This window comes from Taudactylus pleione, unplaced genomic scaffold, assembly GCF_031769625.1.
Source record: "Taudactylus pleione unplaced genomic scaffold, aTauple2 ptg000687l, whole genome shotgun sequence".
In the NCBI taxonomy this organism is placed as follows: domain Eukaryota; kingdom Metazoa; phylum Chordata; class Amphibia; order Anura; family Myobatrachidae; genus Taudactylus; species Taudactylus pleione.
The window spans coordinates 1750046-1771345 of record NW_028285089.1 but is presented as its reverse complement, the minus strand read 5'-3'; the positions used below and the strand labels follow the sequence as shown (position 1 = coordinate 1771345).

The following is a 21300-nucleotide window of genomic DNA, read 5'->3' as shown; positions in this document are numbered from 1 at the left end:
TATTAATGCACCGTATTTTTCCTAATGTTCTTTGCATCACTATAATAATATTTAATACAAACCCATATTATAGGGTTCACTGTTTTATTTCCTCAAGGCTTTAACTTCAGCAAATAAACTTGGCATTCCTGCTCATTTTTAACTCTCTATTACTATTTAAGTTTGTACCCTGTTTTAACTGAATTTTTCTCATATATGGCTGTATTCAGTTAGCCACGAAAAGTGGCATCTGACGAAGAGCGGATTGAATTCGCCTGTTTTGCCGCTATGTTTTATCCATGCGCATCCCTGCTTTTCGACCTATTCGATTGTAAAAACAAGCAAAAACGCGGATAGGTGAATATTCTCCAAAGTGAAACTAGCGAAAAGGGAATCAGTCTGTATTCCATAACAAGCTTCAGTTACCCTGGGAATCAATATAGAATAGTACAGGTTGAGTCTCCAATATCCATATATGGAATATTCCAAAATACGGAATATTTTTAGCATGACTGAGATAGTGAAATCTTTGCTTTTTGATGGTACAATGTAGACAAACTTTGTTTGAGCCACAAAATTATTAAAAATAAAGTATAAAATGACTTATAGGCTGTGTGTATAAGGCGTATATGAATCATAAATGCATTCTGTGTTTAGATTTGGGCCCTATTCCTAAGACATTTCAATATGGTATGCAATTATTCCAAAATACGGAATATTCCGATATCCAAAATACCCCTGGTCCCAAGCATTTTGGATATGGGAGACTCGACCTGTAGTAGTAGCCCTAATAAAGGTATTTAGTGAACATATGTTGTTGCAAAGGATTGTCCTATGCATATTTGCTTATGTGTGGAAAAATGATAGAAAGCAATGTTTTTATTGAAAAATAAGTACCGATGTTAAATTTGGGGTACTTGAAAATGGGTACTAGTATATTTTGTTGCCTCTAAAATGAAGAATTAAAAACAATCTGTGTAGTTTAGATCTGTTTGCACAACAGACACATCATTTTATACCCACATATAAGAGCATGCCACTTTCTGTGTATTTTAGTATGTTGTTCACCAATAAATATACATTGTAATTTAATTGATTTCTGGCAATATTAATCCTGCTGTATGTGGTTGGTCCGAGTGGTAGAAAATATAGATTGGAAGCATTACTGGGTCAGGTATTGTTGTAAATTAAATATTCTTCATAATATAAATAACTGTAAATGAATAAAGCTGCCGATGTTATGACTTGAGCCTTTCTCCTTCAGTATCAATGGGTTTTGTTTGCCTTGCTGTAATGCTACACCATAACTTATGTGTAACCTAAGGCAATAAATTGAGTGAAAGGAAAATATTCAGTAACATTAATGTAAAGTGGTATACAAGGGGAAAAAAGGAATGTTACTGATAGCGGGTTCGGTATGTTTTGTCTAAATGCAGCATGTCGATACTGATGAATGTCGATATGCTCAGAATGTTGACAAAGCAGTGGGTCCCGGTGATGCAGCGATCACTTACCTCAGTTCAGCTTCGGCGGTGCAGCGGTGTCTTCCAGGTCCAGCGGTGTCAGCTGATCACATAAAAATGTTCACCCACATGTCACCAACTTGTAAAGTTGGCGTAATATAGTGATTTATAGATTTTTAAAACTGAAACATTAGTTGGATATTTATTTCTGCATCACTGTTTGCAATAATCTATTACAGATGTAGGCAACCACTGGCACTAATACAACAAGGTGGCATGTGAGATATTTAGAACAGAGATGAGCAGTTTGGTTTTACTCAGTTATGTTCAGGTCTCAAAAATGGCATCTTATTGGCGATCTGTCTGTCAGGTGTTTTGGATAGGCAATAAGAAACCCAAACATGCGCTAATTTGGGGAAAATAACAGTGTCTAAACCAAACCGCCCATGTCTAGATTACGAGAGGCACATGAAGTATCTGTTCCACTCCTGTTGTTGTTGCTGCGTTGTCCCTTCCCTCCTGCTAGACCCTCTACAAAATTAAGAACCACAACCATGGCCTGCATACCAAGGGTAGCCTGGTTCTCTGGTGAGTGAACCCTGTCACAACCTAACCGGAGCAAATGAGCTTAAACAAAAGAATAGAGAAGCCACTAACATCTCTAATACCCATCTTTTGTAAATGTTTGTATATATTGTTATGGTTGTGGCACTCCTAGATAGTTTTTTGTTTTTTTTTGGCTTGTAATATTAAACGCCTGACACTAAAGGGAAAACATTACTTACCTACTGTTCTATGATATGCTGAACAACATAAATACAGAAAAGGAAATCTCCCTTGAAGAGTTTGAACTGCATCTCTGTGTTCAAGTGTCGTAATGGTCTTTTTCCAATTTGCAAGTTTAAGGTTGTGCTGTTAATGAAATTGAGCTATTCATTTACAATCCGTCTGTACAGCTGGATTGATAGAGGTAGGGCCGTGCATTTAGAGTAAAGCCTATGGGCTACTTGTGGCCAAAAACACATTGGCAGCTGAGCATGAAGTTCACTGTCCATCGTTCAGCTACATATGTGGATGGGCACAAGAGCAAGATGTTTGGCACTTGGGCAAAATGAATGGGAGTCAGCTGTTAATAATCAAAATATAACCATAGAGACAGGATCTGATGGCAACCATGTTTTACCAACATAATAACCATTATCCAGCTACAGTAGTTATGGGGCCACAAGCTGTGATGTTGAGCTAATTTTACAATATTACTGCAGATATAGTAGATTTTGTGGTCTGTTGTTGATATCTTTCTTGACCTTTTTAGATTAGTGACCATATTAAAACACGATCCTTTTTCAATTTTAGTTTTTATATTAGTTTCTTTGGAATTAAACTCAAATCAAGTAGGTTTCACAGGATCAGATTGTTTTAGCTGAAGTATATAACAAGTACTTTACAGTGAGAGACATTTGTGATAAGTCACTTTTTGCATACTGTACACCTGTTGTATATTCCAGCATTCTCCTATATCAATAAAGATGTAAATAGCCAGCAGATCTTTATTGGTGTTTCACTAATCTCACCCTAGGAGACTGCTAAAAGATATTTTGCATATAAAACTAACAAGCTGGTCATCGTAATGGGATGCAGTCTACGCTTCAAACATCTCAGGAGACTAATGCTGCCCATCCACTTAACAATGCGGGTGATGACGGCACGATTAAGATGCTGTCGTCTCCCGCGGGGTGAACTGCATACACTGAACGTTCAGACGTACAGTGTATGCAGATCAATCATCCCCGAACATGGCAACCTGACGGCGGTAGTCAGGTTGACCGTCATGTTCGGGCGATGATTGATGTTAAAAACGACCAGCGGGAGCGTGCATCGCTAGTCGTTTTTAACCTTTTACTGCCCGATTTGCGGACGATTACCAAGCGATGGAGCGATAATGACCGTCGTTTTTTGCTCCATCGCTAGGTTTAATCGCCTAGTGGATGGGCAGCTTAAGCAACAAGATACAGAAGAAGCCCATACAGTTACATTCATTGCAATCTTGCCTATGGCTGCAACAAATTACAGGACCCCAAGAAATTGTTTTTACACATGAAATTATAAAAATATGACCAATTTACTGCACATTTGTAAAACATCAATTCACTCTTTTGAGTTCATATTTTTCACAGTACAAAGTAGTAATTTAATTAATTTACAGGAAATGTAATACTTTACCAAAATGTACATAGAGAATGGAAAATGTGTCAAGCTACAGATTGTTTGATGTATTGTAGTATTGGTTAGTTTATCGTCTCACTTTTTGTGCTCCCATTGGCTTACCCTCCACCTTGAAATCTCTCTCTTGTGGGGTATTGTGTGGTGTTTCTTCAGCTGCAAATGAGAATAACACTCTGTCCTCTCTGGTATTCTGGTGCCAGTAATGTAAGCATCGGCATCCCGATTGCCGAGATGCTGAACGCATACCCTCTCTTGGCACTAGGAGTGTGCCAGCATTTATTTTATATTTCTGCGGGGAAATACCTTGCTGAACTTGATGGCGCCGAGACAGAGTGACTCCATGCTGCGCATTTATGGTAGAAAAGCCAAGGCTATGAGTGCTTGTTCCTGGTTCACTTTTGAGGGGAAGCCAGACTATATATAAAAAAAAAATAACACTGTAAAGTTTTGTATCTTTGGTCTAGTGGTTAAGCTTATTCAGATATAAAAATACACCAAAAATAGATACGGACATAGGGATACAGTTTATAGACCGGCGGATTAAATTCTGCCAGTCTATATCCCGACAGGAGAAGCCCAATGGGGGACTTAAGGTAGGCGTCGAAATACAGACGCCTATTTTAATCCCGACGCCGTAATGCCAAAGGACGACAGCACGAACGAGGTAAGACCGGGGCGTCGTTAGCGATTTTGGGGGGGAGGTTAGAGTTAGGCACCCCTAGGGGGGAGGGTTAGGACTAGGCACCCCCCCCGGGAGGTTTAGGGTGCGGGAAGGAGGGGTTAGGTGTAGCCATCCCCGGGAATGACTTGAAGTTAGGAACCACCCTGGGAGTATTAGGGTTAGGCACCCCTAAAGGAGTGTTAGGGTACTTACCAGCCGGCGTCTGGATTTCATACTGATCCCCGGAAATATGATTTGCCTGATCGGTGTGAAAATGCTTATTTTACCCAAAAAATAAATAAATAGAATTATGTACTAAGCGAGTCCCTATGTGCTTTGCTGTGTCAATTTTTTGTTCTATTTGGTCCCCTTTGTACATTGTCTGAAATCTGCTGTGTGTTTTGTAGCAGCTTGCAGTAGTGGGTGGAAGAAATGCTGAGACTTTCTAAGTAATATTGTACTATGTTATCAGATTTTTTATTTTTTTATTTTACTTCAAGTGACTATCTATGGTTTTGACTATACTAAAGGTTACAGTGTAAGTCCTTGTCTCTGTTTTGATCATCTTTTAAACACATTGACTTGCAGTGTTATTTTATTGTTTTACCTGGGAAAATAGTGCATGGTGTCCGTCAAGTTGGTGTTTAGTTTTCTGGTGGTGTTCGTAATGGGATTGTTATCTAAAGACAATAAGACTTTCCAAGTCCATTAACTAAAGATTGTATTTACCAATAACTTAATCTATTTTTAATTGGTAAAAGGATTATTTAAAAAGATTATTAGATACATTTGTTTAAGTTTCATAACAACCTTATCATATTACCAGAAATACTTATTATGAGTTTGTCTAAGATGTTCCTATGCTTTTTTGCCAGCATCTGCCTAATGTCTCTCTAATGTATCCAGTGCAATATACTACAGGCATTATAACCTAGGGCATGATTCAGCAGCAGGCGCAATGCCGATGTTCACGCAGTTCGAATGATTATTTGCCATTGTGCATGCACGTAAGTAGCACTGCACATGCGTCGCGATTGCATTGCGATTACGTATGCCCATTCGCAAAGTGAGTGTCATGTTATCAGCGTTTGGGGGAGGTAACGGGGTTGTCTTTAAGTTAACGCAGGCATGTCTGACCATTTCAACGCCGTGTCATGGGCATGCATAAATTAGCCATTGCGATTGCATTGGCAGCATGAGATCTGCGTATGGGGAGAGCTACAGTGTATGTGGCTGGTCAGACCTGCCATACATGCTGCGTGACTGCTTGATGTTTGTCGATGGTACCGATGTTTACGCAAGAGTGCGACATTGGATGGATTTGAGATAAGAGAAGGCAGCAGTGGGCGTCTTTATGCCGGCTGTGCTTTGGCAAGCAGATTTTAGCAACTGCGGTCCGTAAGCGATTGCACTTGCGATTCTTTAGAATGTAAGCTCTCATGAGCAGGGACCTCTTACCTAATGTGCTTCTCTTTACATTTTCTTCTACTCTTTACTCATAAGGGCACCTAACACGTGACTGCCAACTCCCGGCTGCTTATTGTGAGTGCTTTAATCGCTATTGCAGCAATGTATATAAGTCGTGTCCTTGTCCTGCACTGTAATGTACTATAAGTTACGTGTTTCCTGTTCACCTATTAGTTCTATGTACTCTGTAAGGCGCTGCGGAACACTTGTGGCGCCATATAAATAAAGGATAATAATAATAATAATTTGCGTCTGCTGCTAACTCAGGCCCCTAGATAGAAAGCTGGCTTCTGCCACTGCACTTACTATAGATAAACACAACACTATTTGTTTTAAACTTGGTCATGTAGATTAAAAAAACTTTAGTAAAATAATTATCTGTGTGAAAAAAATGTCTTAAAATAAAATGTTTTATTATGATAATTATCCTTAATATGTTTGTGTTTTCCTAAAGGAATGGTCTACCTTTGAATAGACATTTTATTTTGGGTTAGCTGGATCTATTGGGAAGTGCATATGGGGCACAATTACAGGGGGGCACTGCATATGGGGCAAAATTACAGGGTGGCACTGCATATGGGGCACAACTACAGGGGGGCACTGTATATGGGGCACAACTACAGGGGCCACTGCATATGGGGCACAACTACAGGGGCCACTGTATATGGGGCACTACTACAGGAAGCACTGCATAATGGGCACTACTACATAAGTGGCATTCAAAAATGATTCAAAACAAGGATTGTCAAAGTCCCACTAATAAAAAAAAAAATGATGTCATACCAAAGGCGTGCGCACAAAAATGGAGTGTGGCCTTGTGACAGGTAGGCCACTCCCCATATTTGCTATCGGCTCTTTACAGATATTTTTGGGCTCTTTGCCTCTGACTGATTGGTCACCCCTGCTCTAGTTGATGCCGGACCCTCTTTCTGCATTAGATATCCGTCAGATTTGGACTGTACAGAATGAAAAGCTACTCAGAGTGCAGAACCAGGTCAGCAGAGTACGACCCCTCAATTAGTGGGGAGGTCTAAAAGACTTTTTAAAAAATATAGAGTAACTGTAGGGTACATTCTCTTAAATTCTAGCTAAATAGACAATTGTATTTATAAATTAGACCCCATAAGTCTATTGCATTTAGTAATTAGAATAAAAATGTTACATAAACAAAGATGGACTTTTCCTTCCATGTTGTTGAGTCTGCTCTGACACACAGCATTTTTCTATATACACTATTACAAGCTCAAGGGTTGAAACTTACAAACCTGCATATATGGTGACCTGGTAATTGTGAACTAGTTAATGCACTGCTGGCACAAATTTGAAGATTAATACATTGTAATAACATTTTGTTGAATAACCCAAATACTTTTTTCTGTAAAACCTTTTTTTATGGTTTTCAGTAGAGCAAATGTATCTTAACATGCATTTGGCAGTATACTAATATATTTCACAATGTTTGCAGGCAAAGCTGATGAACTACATTAGCAAACAGCTTCGGTGCAAGCTTCATGTGCCTCGTTCTGAGAGAACAGAGATGTTAAACAGTTATCCTAAAGTCAGTGACTGGCTGCACACTGTCCGGGTGAGAAATGAGTTGGTGCAGGTGAGTGTACTTTTTCCATTGTCTATGTTTTCATTCCTCTTGGCATACTGAGTATTTTATCTGGTTTAGCAGCATTGTAGTTTAAACTGGTTTTTGTATCTGCTCTTCTTCCTGGTTTGCTTTAAGTCTGACTTGATACTGTATAATTTTCTCCTTTTTGAAAACCTATATTTTGGAATAGTAGAATCTTGAAAAGGAATAAATCCATTCATCTGTGGTTCTTACTGTAATATGCTGGTGTGGTCTTCATTTTTTGTAGTACTTATACTAGAGATGGTTATATTGTGCTTCATCTATAGGCTCATTTGCTGTAACATGTATGTTTCCAAGATTCAGCCACCACTCTCCTTCCATTCTTCCCAGTTTTTTGCCCTGTCCACAAGCAGTGCGAGAGACTCATTATAGTAAAATATACCCAATATTTAGGCTAACATCCTCATTATTGTACAGCTGCCAATGACTAACTTGTAGTAGATGTCTGACATACTGTACAACCTCAATTTCACATAGAATTGCCCATAAAGCAACTAGTCTGTTAGTTTTGTGGTCACCCAATTATCTTCCATCTCAGTGTTCTCGCCAGAAATTTTTTCTAGCCGGGTAGAAGCCAAAAGTAGCCGGGTGGGAGCCTTCGCAATTATGTGCGCGCCGGGAAAAGGGGTATCTCCCTTACCAATCCAGCCTGACATGTCTCAGGCTGCTCCCCCACTGGCTCTCAGTCAAAAGTGCCCATTATGCAGGGCCCCCTGTAGTTTTCCCCTTTATTCATTGCCCCCTGTAGTTTAGCTTTGCCCTTATGCAGTGTCCCCTGGCTGAAGTAGTGCCCCCAGACTGGTCCCTTATGTAGTGCCCCCAGGCGTAAATAGTGCCTCCAGACTGGCCCCTTATGCAGTGCCCCCAGCTTAAATAGTGTCCCTTATACAGTGCCCCCAGGCTGGCCCCTTATGCAGTTCCCCCAGGTTTAAAGTGTCCCTTATGCAGTGCCCCCAGAATGGTCCCTTATGTAGTGCCCCCAGACTTAAATACTGCCCCTTAGGCAGTGCCCCCACACTGGTCCTAGCCCCAGCCCAGCACTTACCTTTACTTGCTGGCCGCTCACGCTCCCACTCCCGTTGCCTCGCGCTGACTGGATCTAACTAGATCCAGCAGGCGCACGGGGCAGGCTTCTCACATCACCAGCGCAGTGCATCATTGGGAACGCTTGCCTCTGAAGCGATAAGAGGCTTTTTTAGCCACCGGTCACTACAGAGGCCAGCGTTCCTCGGCGGGGGAAAGTGCCGGGCGGCAGGCTGTTTCTGCAGGCGATGCACCTGCAGAAAACAGCCTGGGGAGAACACTGCATCTACTTCCTCTATGACCTCCTCTGCTGGTGGCAGCTAACACTAATAGTGCTTGATCTATATCAGTGGTCGCCAACCTTAATTTTGGTGTGAGCTATATGAGACAAATTATACCTCCTTAAGAGAGACTAAAATGGTAGAAAAAAAAATCTGGCTAATAACCGAACAAATGAAGGTCATTTAATGAAAATGAAAAAAATGTTTCATAGAAAACAACAATGCATTTAATTAATACAGTGATCTTGTTGCAATTTGTACATCACTTTAAGAACAGACACATTTCACTGTTAATTACCGTCTCCAAGGAGGTAAGTGCAGTAGAGGAGCAAAAGATATAGGCAGGGCTGCTGTGTGATTTTCTGGGAGGGCTGGGCGGGAGTCACTCGCGGTGTCTGTCACGTATTGTGCCGCTTCAGCGTGGCTTAGACGCAGTGGGTGGAACCAAGGGGAAGCACGTCAGGTGATCAGAGCGGCTATGGCAATCACTTGACTAGCTTCCCTGTGGCTCCACCCATGGCGTCAATGCCACAGGGGAACATGCATCAGAGGTCACTTCCACCTAATGGGCTCCTGGCTAAGCTATTCGAGCTACAGGTTGGAGACCACTGATCTATACTCTCCACAGTGGCTGCTATGTTATTTTATGGGATTTTGAGTATGTGTTAGGGCTATTTACCATTGACTACTGCTGAAGTAATTAATTAATGAAACTGTTCAATTCTTAAAGCATCTTTGTTTGGTCTCTATGGTTTCCAAGGCTGCCAGAGACCATTGTATACATTAAGATGGGCAATTGCTCACATTAACTTTTTATTAATAATTGGTCTGTCATTCAGCTGCATTCCAACCAACAAGATCAAGATTTAAGGTACTTAACTGATGACCATAATAATTGGTTGCCAGCAGTTACACATCTTGTGGACAATGTTCTATATAATGTTTTGTTATTGTACCTGCCACTGTTGCACATATGCCTGTGTGTTCTTATAGATCGCAGTACATGAGAGGTAGAACAGATAGGAACCAATTTTAAATGGTTTGCCAGGGAGATGTAGTCGAGAACAGTGTTTAAGCACACATACTGTGAGGACATATGGCGGGATATGTTTTAGGGATACATGGTTAGACTAGTGCTGGCATTGGCCAAGGTTTAATATGTATAATCTTCCCAACTGGAACAACATGGGTATGGTGATCATAGATTTACTATAATCTATTTGGGGAAACTGGTGTGATATACAGTATGTGGGCACATGACTAGTATATTATGTGTAGGAAAAAAACAACAAATGTACTTGGCGCTTCAGTTTGGGTCTGGAGATATGGGATATCGGGAGCAGCTCACCAGATAGAGGTGGCTACACCCTAGGTGAGAAGGACGACCAAAAAAAGAAAACTGGGAGTGCAAAAAGTATCCCAAACCAAATATTTAATGACTAAGAAAAATAATAACTAAATAAGCATAAATATTAGCAGCCCCGTAAGGAAGGATAAAAAAGATACTGAGATCTAACATATGGTAAATAATAATGCAAACAATAAAAGCATAGAGTACAATCAGAGCGAACAACTGACAGTACTTATAGCAAAAAGGCACATATATAAAATACAAATATAACAAATATCCTGTGGCCACAGGTGGTGAATGTTCTTATATATGTGATCTAACTGAGAGACAGTCGTTATTATGTGTAGGATCTTGTCTTGTATAATAGAAATGCCCAAAGTAATACTTTATACAGGACCAGATTTACTGTATTGTGTCTTAAGTACGTTGGTGTTCAGTGGATTATAAGCAAGCAGCTTTTGTTTGTCAAATAGGGTAACCAGCTTTGCATTCAAACGTAGCTGTTTTTCCATTGATGGGTTTATTTGTTTTGTTTGTGTAGAAGTGTGTGATTTTTTCTCACCATTCTTCCTAATTACAGTACCTATTTCTATTTTGGCTATTGTGATCAGTGCTTTGATTACAATGGAGAACCACAGTTATGGCAATTTAAAAGAAAATGTGTGGATGTTGATATGTATGTGTATTTTATGAATATTAAAGTACATATTCCTGTAACAAAATGAAGAAAGTAATTAGTTTTTACTGCACTTTTTCCTGAATTGTATTTCTAGCTGTTTGTGAAAGTTAATTATGAAAATATTAAGTAGTAAATTGAGTTAAAGCCCTATTCTAAAATTCTTTAATAACTCCACTTTTAATTGCAGTTTTTCTTTTGCTTTCCTTCCATATACTGTATGTACCTTTTGAGTGGCTGACTGATAACTGCCTCCACTATTATGGCTTTATCTTGTATACCTGTTATACCTGTTCTGCATTACTCAACACAGGTGTTGGAGGCAACTAGTGTCTTAGCAACTAATAGAAACCAAATCCTCCAGTAGTAGTAATATACCATGCAGTATGTACAGATGTAGTAATATACCAATGGCAGGACCCTTTAATAATCCAGCAGTAACAGATATGGAGGTATGTATACAGAACTAAACATATTCTCTAGTAATCCACTAGAAGTAATGCAAAATATTGTCACCAGCATTAGTCATGTCTGAGAAAAATACAAGTAATAGTCATTCCCGATAGTCACTAGTAGTAGATGTATATATTTTTGTGATGAGGAAAAAAATGAAATAAATAAAAGAATGATATACTGTAGTAATTAGCTATCTTATCACTACCGATCCACTTGTGCAGTCAAGCCGTCTCGCAGTAGCCTTATTCAAGCAGCACTGTTCTACTAGAGGTCAACCATATCCATCAAGCTCGCTGACTAGGTGCTATTCTTTACTCAGAACTGTCATCAAAACTACACCAGCATACATCTCTTTGCTAATCTCAAACTATCTCCCACAGTGGCTGGCTGGCAACTTTTAGCCTGGGGGGCAAATGCATGCAGGCGGCCCTGGCAGAGGAGTAGCGTGCAGTCAGGGTGCCCGAAAGAACGTGCGTGCTACGGCGCCCTCCCCACCCTAATGCAGGCCTCGAGTAGTGCCCCCAGTAGTGATCCCCCCTATGCAGTGCCCCTTGTGCCCCCAGTATTAAGCCCCTTATATAGTGCCCCCAGTAGTGGTAACCCTTATGCAGTGCCCCTTAAATAGTGGCCCCAGTTGTAGTCTTCCCCCTATACAGTACCCCCACAGTGCCCCCAGTGGTAGTCCCCTCCCCCCTATGTAGTGCCCCTAGTAGTAGTCCCCTCCCCCCTATGCAACGCCCCTAGTAGTAGTCCCCTTGTAGTGCCCCTAGTAGTAGTCCAACCCAGTAGTAGTACCCCCCTTGTAGTGGCCCCAGTAGTAGTAGTAGTCCCCCCCCTTGTAGTGCCCCCAGTAGTAGTAGTCCCCCCCTTGTAGTGCCCCCAGAAGTAGTCCCCCCCCCTTGTAGTGCCCCCAGTAGTAGTAGTCCCCCCCCCCCCTTGTAGTGCCCCCAGTAGTAGTAGCCCCCCCCCCTTGTAGTGCCATCAGTAGTAGTAGTCCCCCCTCTTTGTAGTGCCCCCAGTAGTGGTCTCCTCCTTATAGTGCCAGACCCCCCGCAGTAGACACACATAATATAAAAAAAAAAAGCAACACTTACGTGACACCCACTCCTGCTCCTGGTCCCGCCGCCGAGATCAGCTCCTCCGTCTGCCGCTTTGCATTATGGGAGTGACGCATCATGGGAGTGACGCGTCACTCCCATTACCCAATGCGGGAGCCGGAAGATGTCCGGCTCTGGCAGTGGGAGCAGCAGCCGATGAGTCTGTCTGACTCTCATCAGCTGCTAAAGCAAACACACAGCTGCCGGCTCCGGTGGCTATGTGTTTGTGCTGTGTAGCGCTGACCGAACTCCGTCCGGTCAGAGCTACACGCGCGGTGCAGTCTGTGTCACATTGACACAGACTGCCCGCGGCCCGCATGACGCTGCGGCCCGGGGGGCACATGGCACCCTGCCCCCCGGCCCAGCCCGCCACTGATCTCCCAACTCGACTCTTATTCCTGCACAAGATCTGTCTTTTACAAACACATTACCTGCTCCCATTCACGGTAGAGGACTTTTTTCATTCTACACCTACTCTGTGGAACACCCTCCCTCACACAACAAGACTATTCTATCCAATTATCTCCTCTCTACACAGTTCACACAAAACTTACACGTGTTCTCTCTACACTCACACAATCCACTGACCCCAGGCAAACAATGTTGCGTGATTGCATCACATATTCCAGCAAGAACATTTTACCCTTGCAATCTGACTGGACCAATATTGTGGCACTTATCCTCATGTATCAAACTCCTATATTCCTATAGATTGTAAGCTTGCGAGCATTGCCATCTTATCTATTTGTCTGTCTGTTATGACCCAGGCTCGTTTTTGTTCTGATTAATAAATAATATAATAGAAGCCAAAAATTGCTATATATATATATATATATATATATATATATATATATATATACACACATATATACACACATTTTGTAGAATAAAGAGAGCACTCACCAGTCTTCTTAACATAAAAAAGTGAAAATACACTTTTTAATAGCTCACATATTGCCACTAGTCCATTTGGTCGACGTTTCGGGCCTCAGAGGACCCTTTTTCAAGACACAAAGACCACAAAGTTTGTCCAAAGCTGATACATATAATATATGATTAGTTTTACTAGGGAAACATCACTTCTGGATCCTTCCCCTCTCTCCTCCTGAAATCAGCAGCAGGATAGGTATGTTATCTTAATTAGACAAAAAAATATATATATTCTTAGCACAGAGTTTTTTTTTTATCACTGCTGCCTGAATTACCTATTAAAAATTTCAAGCAGTTGTCCCATGGGGGAGCACAGGAGGATTGCTAATTGGGTACCATAGCAACAATACAACCCATAACAAAACCAAGCTGCAGTAATGATGAATACTTACTATATAGCTATTCAATTTCCTGCTACACTGTAAAGTATGATCACCTACATATAATCCCTTTTGGCTTCTGCTTTTATGTTATTTGGTCCTTAAATTTTAATATAATATCTAATAATATTAGCTTGGATACTTTATTAAATACATTTTTTTTTTAAGTATCTGGAATAATGGCTCTTATTTTTTTAAATTGCGTATAATATTAATAAAATGATGTGTCCCTGTAGAATCGCAAGTACATTCAATATAGGATTCTTTGTGCAGATATGTAGTCCTTCTCTGCAGATTGTAGGAATTAATTATCACTTCATTGCTGATCAACACCCTTTCCTCCCCCATGTATGTCTTGCTTGCTGATGTTGCTGTATGCTCTGCGCTGGATACTGCATGTTCTGTGCAATCTGTTCTGTAGCAGCTAGATACATTTTCTGCCTTTGGAAGTACTGTGCAATGTTTTGTCAGCTGAGCCTTTCTTGGTTCTATTTTCCTTTTTGTTTTAGAAAACTCACATGTACATAGACTATCTACTCTTATATCTAAGGACAAATTACACTTTTGCATAATAGTTGCTACAATACCTTTTGTGCTTCATTTCTAAAATACTTGCAACTGTACATTAGTGTCTATAGAGGGATTTTTGACAGGGTGTGGACCTGATAAAATGTGACATTCACAGAACAGAGCCAAGCAAAACAAATGTGAACGCTATATTGGCAGCACTTCTCTATTGTGTGCTTGACTTGTGAAGTGATTTGACTGGAAAGTGGAACATGTTATTATTGCTGTAATGGGCATGCATGCTGAGCCCCTGGTGGTGACATCAGGGTGACTAACATAATAGCCGTAAAAGCACAAACAGCTGACCAAGCAGTTGGAGGATAATCAAGAATCTCCGGAATTAAATATTTCAAATTAAAATGTTTTTGTCAAGTAAAGATTTCGTTAAGCAAATAAAGATATTGTACTTTAAGGTTGCAGATATCATCATGCCTGGCGATTACAGCAGTGTTAAAATCTATTGTCTTTTCAAGCAATGGTGCCACTAATAGAAATCAAGGAAGAACATGTTGGCATGCAAACTATCAGTCTGGTAACTAAGTAATTATGGTAAATGACTCCGAAATGACGGATGAGGTTCTGGCAGTTAGCGGATTGTGGTAGCACAGGACAGTGCATTGGAATATGATGCTGTGATGTTTGGTAAAAGGGGAGGACCATGATAATAAGTAGATCTTGTGAAGTTATTTTATTTTTTTTTTCAAATGAATACTAAACCATCAACACATACATCCTACAAATTATAAGATGCTCAACTTCTATGCTTTTCTGTGAAAAAAGGGACCAGTACTCAGAAAAAAGGTGACTGTACAATAGCACTGCTTAATTATTATTATTTTATTATTACCAGTTATTTATATAGCGCACACATATTCCGCAGCGCTTTACAGAGAATATTTGGCCATTCACATCAGTCCCTGCCCCAGAAGAGCTTACAATCTATATTCCCTATCACATGCTCACACACACACACATACACACTAGGGTTAATTTTGTTGGGAGCCAATTAACCTACCAGTATATTTTTGGAGTGTGGGAGGGAACCAGAGTACTTGGAGGAAACCCACGCAAACACAGGGAGAATATACAAACTCCACACAGTGGTGGGAATCTAACCCACGACCTCAGTGCTGTGAGGCAGTAACGCTAACCATTACACCATTTGTGCTGCCCTATATTGATTTAACAATATTGTTGATCTAGTGCCACTTTATTACGCAGCACTCTACAAAGAATATTTAATGACTCACATCAGTCTCTGTCCTATTGGCACGAACAGTTTAAATTCTCGAATATATTTTTGTCAGCAGTGAATTAATCGCCAGTATTTTGGACTGCGGGAGGAAAATAGAACACCTGGTTGAAATCCATGCAAACTCCACACAGACCTCGAAACAGATTGGATTGGTTGGCCTGCTTCAGGGCATCATATTATAACACTTTTCCTTTTTTGCACATTTTAACACTTTTACTGTTTGTTTTTATTATATTTGTAGTTTCACTTTTCTATCCTATACATGCAGCAGCAGCTGCTCTTACCCTTCTTACTTTACACCTCAGTTTTCTCATTAGAGTGATGCCCTGGGGTGGCTCGGCTGAGCTGCTTTGGGGGGTATCCTGTTCTCTGGATTTGATCCCCAGTATCTTAGGGACCTACCCTACAGAGGTTACCTGGATATGGTGGGTAGGCTCATAACCTTGGCCATGATTATGCTAAAAACCTCTATTCATTGCAAAATTTTATTGCATAATGTATTTATATATAATCAGTAATTTGGAGTTGTGCACCTGTGATCTGTCTGTTTCTGTGTCTGCAGTAATAGTCTCAACAGGTAGCACCTCCCATTATATATATTCAGAGTGTGCAGTCCAGGACCCTTTCTTATAAACTCCACGCAGATTATGCTAGTTTGAAATAGATACCCTGCTCTTAGTGCTGTGAGGAAGCATTTGCTAACCACTGTGCCAAAGCACTATCCAAGTGAAAGTTTTTTTTTCTTCAGGGTCCAAAGGGATCCACAGGGATTCCATGGGATAATGTGGTTGGAGTGATCCAGGCACCAAACATTTAAGCTTTCAGCTCCCAGATGCCTCAGGTCCTCTACCACGTATACCCCGCCCCCGGCCACAGGCATTCAGTTGTTCGTTTGGTGCAGCAGGATTCAGATGCACCTTTGTAACGGGACTGCTCAGGCAGTCCCAAGCTTTTATTTTATGTGTTATTTTATTTCTGTCTTGTTGAGTTGGCAGTGCTGAGCGTCTGAATTAAGACGCCTGCACTGCGACTCAGTCTGTCTCCGCCAGGCGGCAACGCCAGTAACGTCTCTGGCAATTTCGGCGGATAACGGCAGAGCTTGCTAGCAGCGATGCTGAGGCCCGGACTGCAACCGGATGCACGGAGATGTCCGGTAAAGCGATTCTTCATGCGGCATCGACCGCGGCAGTCCTTGCTTCCGGCACTATTTATTTTTAAGCAAAATCTAAAGCATCCCCAGTGAGCCTGGATTTGGGATTGTAAAAGCAGCATAAAATATCCTAAAATAATCTACTAAATAATTTGTTACTATTAATGTAATCCATTGCAGATTAAATATAAAGACTGTAAAATTGCAGTATTCAGTAATTTTTATTTATTTGTGTTCTCCAAAACTAATTGTATCAGAAAGATCTTTGGCCCTCATTCAGAGCCGTACGCTATTTGCGGTCGTTCGTTTAAAAACAAGGGGTGGCTATTCAAATGATCCGTACGCACATTGCAGTCTGTTCACGCCTCTAAGTCTGAACGAGCGAGCAAAACATACGCTCGTTTATTTGTTAAAAACGCCCCCTGGCCGCACGCATCCTACGTCATGTCCGCTATTTATTAGATTAATCGAGTACATCGACCAGCGTATGAACTGCTCGCTATTCTTGTGGTTGGTGTTTGCTACCACAAATTTGCGTGCAGTTCGGGCTATAAAATAACCCAGTGACGTGGTCAATGACGCTGCTGTTTTAAATATACACACCCATAAAACGCCCGTTTTGACCTTTAAGCACGCCTGCGTTCGGATCTCCACTCCCCATTTTCAAGCACCTTCCCCTGTTACCACCCACATACGCCTCATTCTGTCACTCAAAATAGCCGGCACTCGCTATATAGCGTACAAAGGATTTTCGGCCGCACTGACTGGTTCGCGCATGCGTACTAAAAAGCGTACGCATGCGCAGATGTGCAAACATCGCTCGGAACGAGCGTACTGTTGTTAACGTGCGGCTCTGAATGAGGGCCTTTGTCTCCTTCTATTTTTAGTTTGCATCTATGAATTGGTCATCAGAATGCAAGGTTCAATGCAGCAATGATGGCTACGTATATACTAGTAATGGTGCATAAGGCTGAAGCTGGGTACACATCTATACAAACCTCGGGCCGTTCTTTCGATATCGACCCGATATAGGAAATTTTAATTATTTGTAACAAAAACTAACCTCATGGACCTATTTACACTGGTTTAGGAATACATACAGTGATGTATGAGTTGGGAACAATATTTTGTTTTATGTATTTGTTCCCTGTATAGCTATATAATGCGCTTAAAGGGGGCCACAGTTCTGGTTCTTTGCAGGGCCGTAACTAGGGTAGTGTGACCTGTGCCACAGCACAGGGCACCGCAGGGCAGGGGCGTTGTTCGTGCCTTTCAATTTTCTGTTTATAATCACTCTCACTGTAGCTTCCTCTTATTTTATCCCCAGCATCTCCTGGCCTCCCCATCTTTTCCCTGGCCCTTCCCCTTCAGACCATGCCCCTTTTTCGGGTGCCTTTCGTCCCCATTTGAAAAATAGGGGGAGCAATGCTCTTTTTGGCACAGGGCGCCAAAAAGTCTAGTTACGGCTCTGGTTCTTTGAAGCCAAAATTTGGTGCTTGTAAAATAGCCCTAGTTAAATGTAACACCTTGTGTGGGGAACAGGACACGCCCACTGCAGGGTGTATGGATAAGCCAATTGGACAGGGCAGATGTATGCCTGGACAGGCACCCCTCCTTTTAACTGGGCACACTGACCCAATTCAACCCCACTGTGCAAGCACTACACTAGGCTGCGGTCATCCCGGTGCGCAATGTCCGGTCAGAGGCCTGGCAGTGGGAGGTGGGATGCAGCCGAATGAAGGAGGGACGGAGGAGGGAAAGAGCAGAAAGAAGGAGGGGCAGAGCCAGGCGGAAACTGTCATTGGCGGTCAGTAGTGGCTGTATGGGGCAACAAAAATTCATTGTTATGCAGACGGCGCCCCCGGCTGGTGGAGAATCCTGGAGCATGAGCTCCGCCCTCGCTACGCCTCTTACAGCACTGCTTGCAAAATTCCCACCTTCGTAAGAAAGAAGGTTAAAGTGTCGATCCGTAGTATTCTCTAGGGCGAACGTGCCAAATCTAGGTAATGACAAACCAAAGCTTTTTGTTGAAACGAATATATCATTGTCTTAGTTATTGTACACTAGCTGAAGTACCCAGCGTTGTTCAGGTTTAAATCTTCAAGTTATTAAGTCTTAGTATGTGATGTCGTCCAAATCCACCAAGTGGAAGGCCCAGAACAGGCTCCCTGGGTCAAAGTTCTGCCCCCAATAGTTACTACACAGCGTTAACCAATGGGAGATCCAACCGGGACCTCAATCCCCTAGTTTGTCTCCTGGGACCCAATGTTATAACTCAGTGGAGTGTGCTGTGTAGAACTTTGACCCAGGGAGCCTGTTCGGACTTCACAGTCAGTCCAACCAACCACTGTAAGCATCCCAGACCAATTGCCACCCATCTTTGAAGTTTTCATCCAAATCCATCCAGTGGAAGGCCCAGAACAGGCTCCATGGGTCAAAATTCTGCCCAGTGTACACCAACGTGAGGTCCTTATGGGACCTCAACCCCATAGTTTGTCTTCTGGGATCCAATGTTACCACTCTGTGACGTTTTCGTCCAAATCCATCCAGTGGAAGGCTCAGAGCAGGCTACCCGGGTCAAAGTTCTGCCCAGCGTACACCAACGGGAGGTTCCAACTGGACCACCTTGCATTGATTTCATCCCAATCGTTGCAGGGTTGGCTGAATGCATAACCGGACAGACAGACAAATAAACATACATACAAGCAAATAGACCAATGAATTTTATATATATGATTTGGTTTATTTTCCATCAAAGAACCTTTTAAGATTTTATCATCCTGCCCCCAGCCTCTCTTGGCAGTAAATAAATTCTGCGCCCAGCAGCGATAGTGTCACGCCCCACTGTACACTGTGGCATGCCTGCAGTGCAGTGTAGAAAAAAACGGGACTGTCCCGATGAAATCGGGAAAATTGGGAGGTGTTTGTAATATGACAGAAGCTGATTGCTTTGTACATTATCCTTCTCCACTTTATCTGTAACTGGTTAGGCTTTGTCATCATGCAGTCTTATATTCAGGAAAGTCCTTCACTGTGCTAGCTGTGACCATAAAGGTGAAGCAAATTTTTTGTGTATGTTTACCTGACCTACTAAAAGTAAGAATCTGGGCTTTGCCTCATGCATATACAAGTGTGAGCCACTTATTGAGGTATAGATAACATGCTTCTAAACTGTATTTGAGGTTTGTATTTTTGGAGTATTTGTATAACACCACAGCTGTACTAATATATACTGTTTGACATGGCTTAAAAAACATTTGGGTGGGGAAAGAAGATGTATTATCGTTTATTGCACTTTTCTCAGTAAACGTCTGAAGTGACTAATCATTTTTGAAAACTTCCTGTCTGTACAGCACAGTGTGAACACATGTATGGTCTCCCATTCCACAGGGAAACAAAGTGAAATCCATTTCTGTAATTGTGCATGATTCTTTCAATATATTAGATGGTAACCTGGACACTTGCCCTGTATTGAGTGAAGTGACTGGTTTAAAAATAGGTTACCGCACTGGAAAGCCCCGAAGTTGACAGTCTGTCATGTCACAAATGCAGCCACACTGTTATGTTATGTGCTGATTCGCCTGATCTTGAGAAGCTCCTATATTTGACCAGTGACTAACTAGTTCACTGCAGTCATTGTAATATTATAAGCCCTCTGCATTCATTTACTGTCTCTAAACATTCAGTCTCCAACATGCACTGCGCTCAGATTCTGCAGGGAGATTAGCTGGACAATAATGTACTGTTGTTGCCCCAGACAGCAGTCGGAATTTCTGACATGGATCACAAACAGCCAGTCACACCGAGATGCTTGAGAAGATTGTTTTGCAGAGAGGTTACAGACAAGAAGGTATGTTGGGTATTTAGTATGGATGGTTCTCACGCTTGTCACCTGTTGGAGAGAGTGAGAGATTCATATTTAGTCTTCTTTTTTGCACTAATAATGAAATATCTACTAAGTCTCACTGAACATTTATTGAAAGTTAAAGTGAAACTATTTACTTCTTGTAAATATATTTTCCTCATGTAGGGTGAGATTTATCAAATCTTGGAGAGAGATAAAATTGAGAGAGATACAGTACCAAGCACTCAGCATCTAACTGTCATTTACAGGCTGTGCTAGAAACATTACAGCAGCTGATTGGTTGGTTGGTACTGTATCTCTCTCCAAGATTTGCTAATTCTCCTCCTTAGACACCACCAAAAATACCTTTACCTTAAAGACAAATGGACAATTGGATTTATATATGCATGCCTTACAGATAGCTTTCACATCCTACAGATAGATTCCTGAAATATCTTTGTTTTATGTGACTAAGTGCATATTTCTACAAGTGTATACAAAAAATGATTTTACAAAAAAAATCTCAGTTGGGTGTATATTGATAAACGCTGAATCCCCTTTCACACATAGTTGAAATTCTTTTCATTGCTGTGTTTATAAGTAAAACAGCAATACATGAAATGTAGAATTCCATTGTATGATAAATGTAAAGGAAAATCCTTCATGGAACAGTATGGTGGCTCAGAGTTATCTGAATGCATTACCTGTTTAACACGTACATTCTGTAAATCGCGTCGCACACACTCATAAATTAACTGCATTTAAAGCATGTGTCAGTATGCAGTCATGCAATGCTTTGAGGCTTGTGTTTATTGTATATTCCTATAGCCACTCACTGATCCTCCAGTACATGTG

The 21300-nt window shown here is 41.4% G+C and overlaps 1 protein-coding gene across 1 annotated transcript in view; it reads left to right on the top strand.

Annotated features, from left to right (window-relative positions):
• KSR1 (kinase suppressor of ras 1) overlaps positions 1-21300 on the top strand; it is a 228655-nt gene that overhangs the window by 79690 nt on the left and 127665 nt on the right. The window contains exon 2 of the mRNA XM_088456139.1: positions 7262-7402. Coding sequence (XP_088312265.1) covers positions 7262-7402 — 141 coding nt within the window. The remainder of the gene's footprint in view (positions 1-7261; positions 7403-21300) is intronic.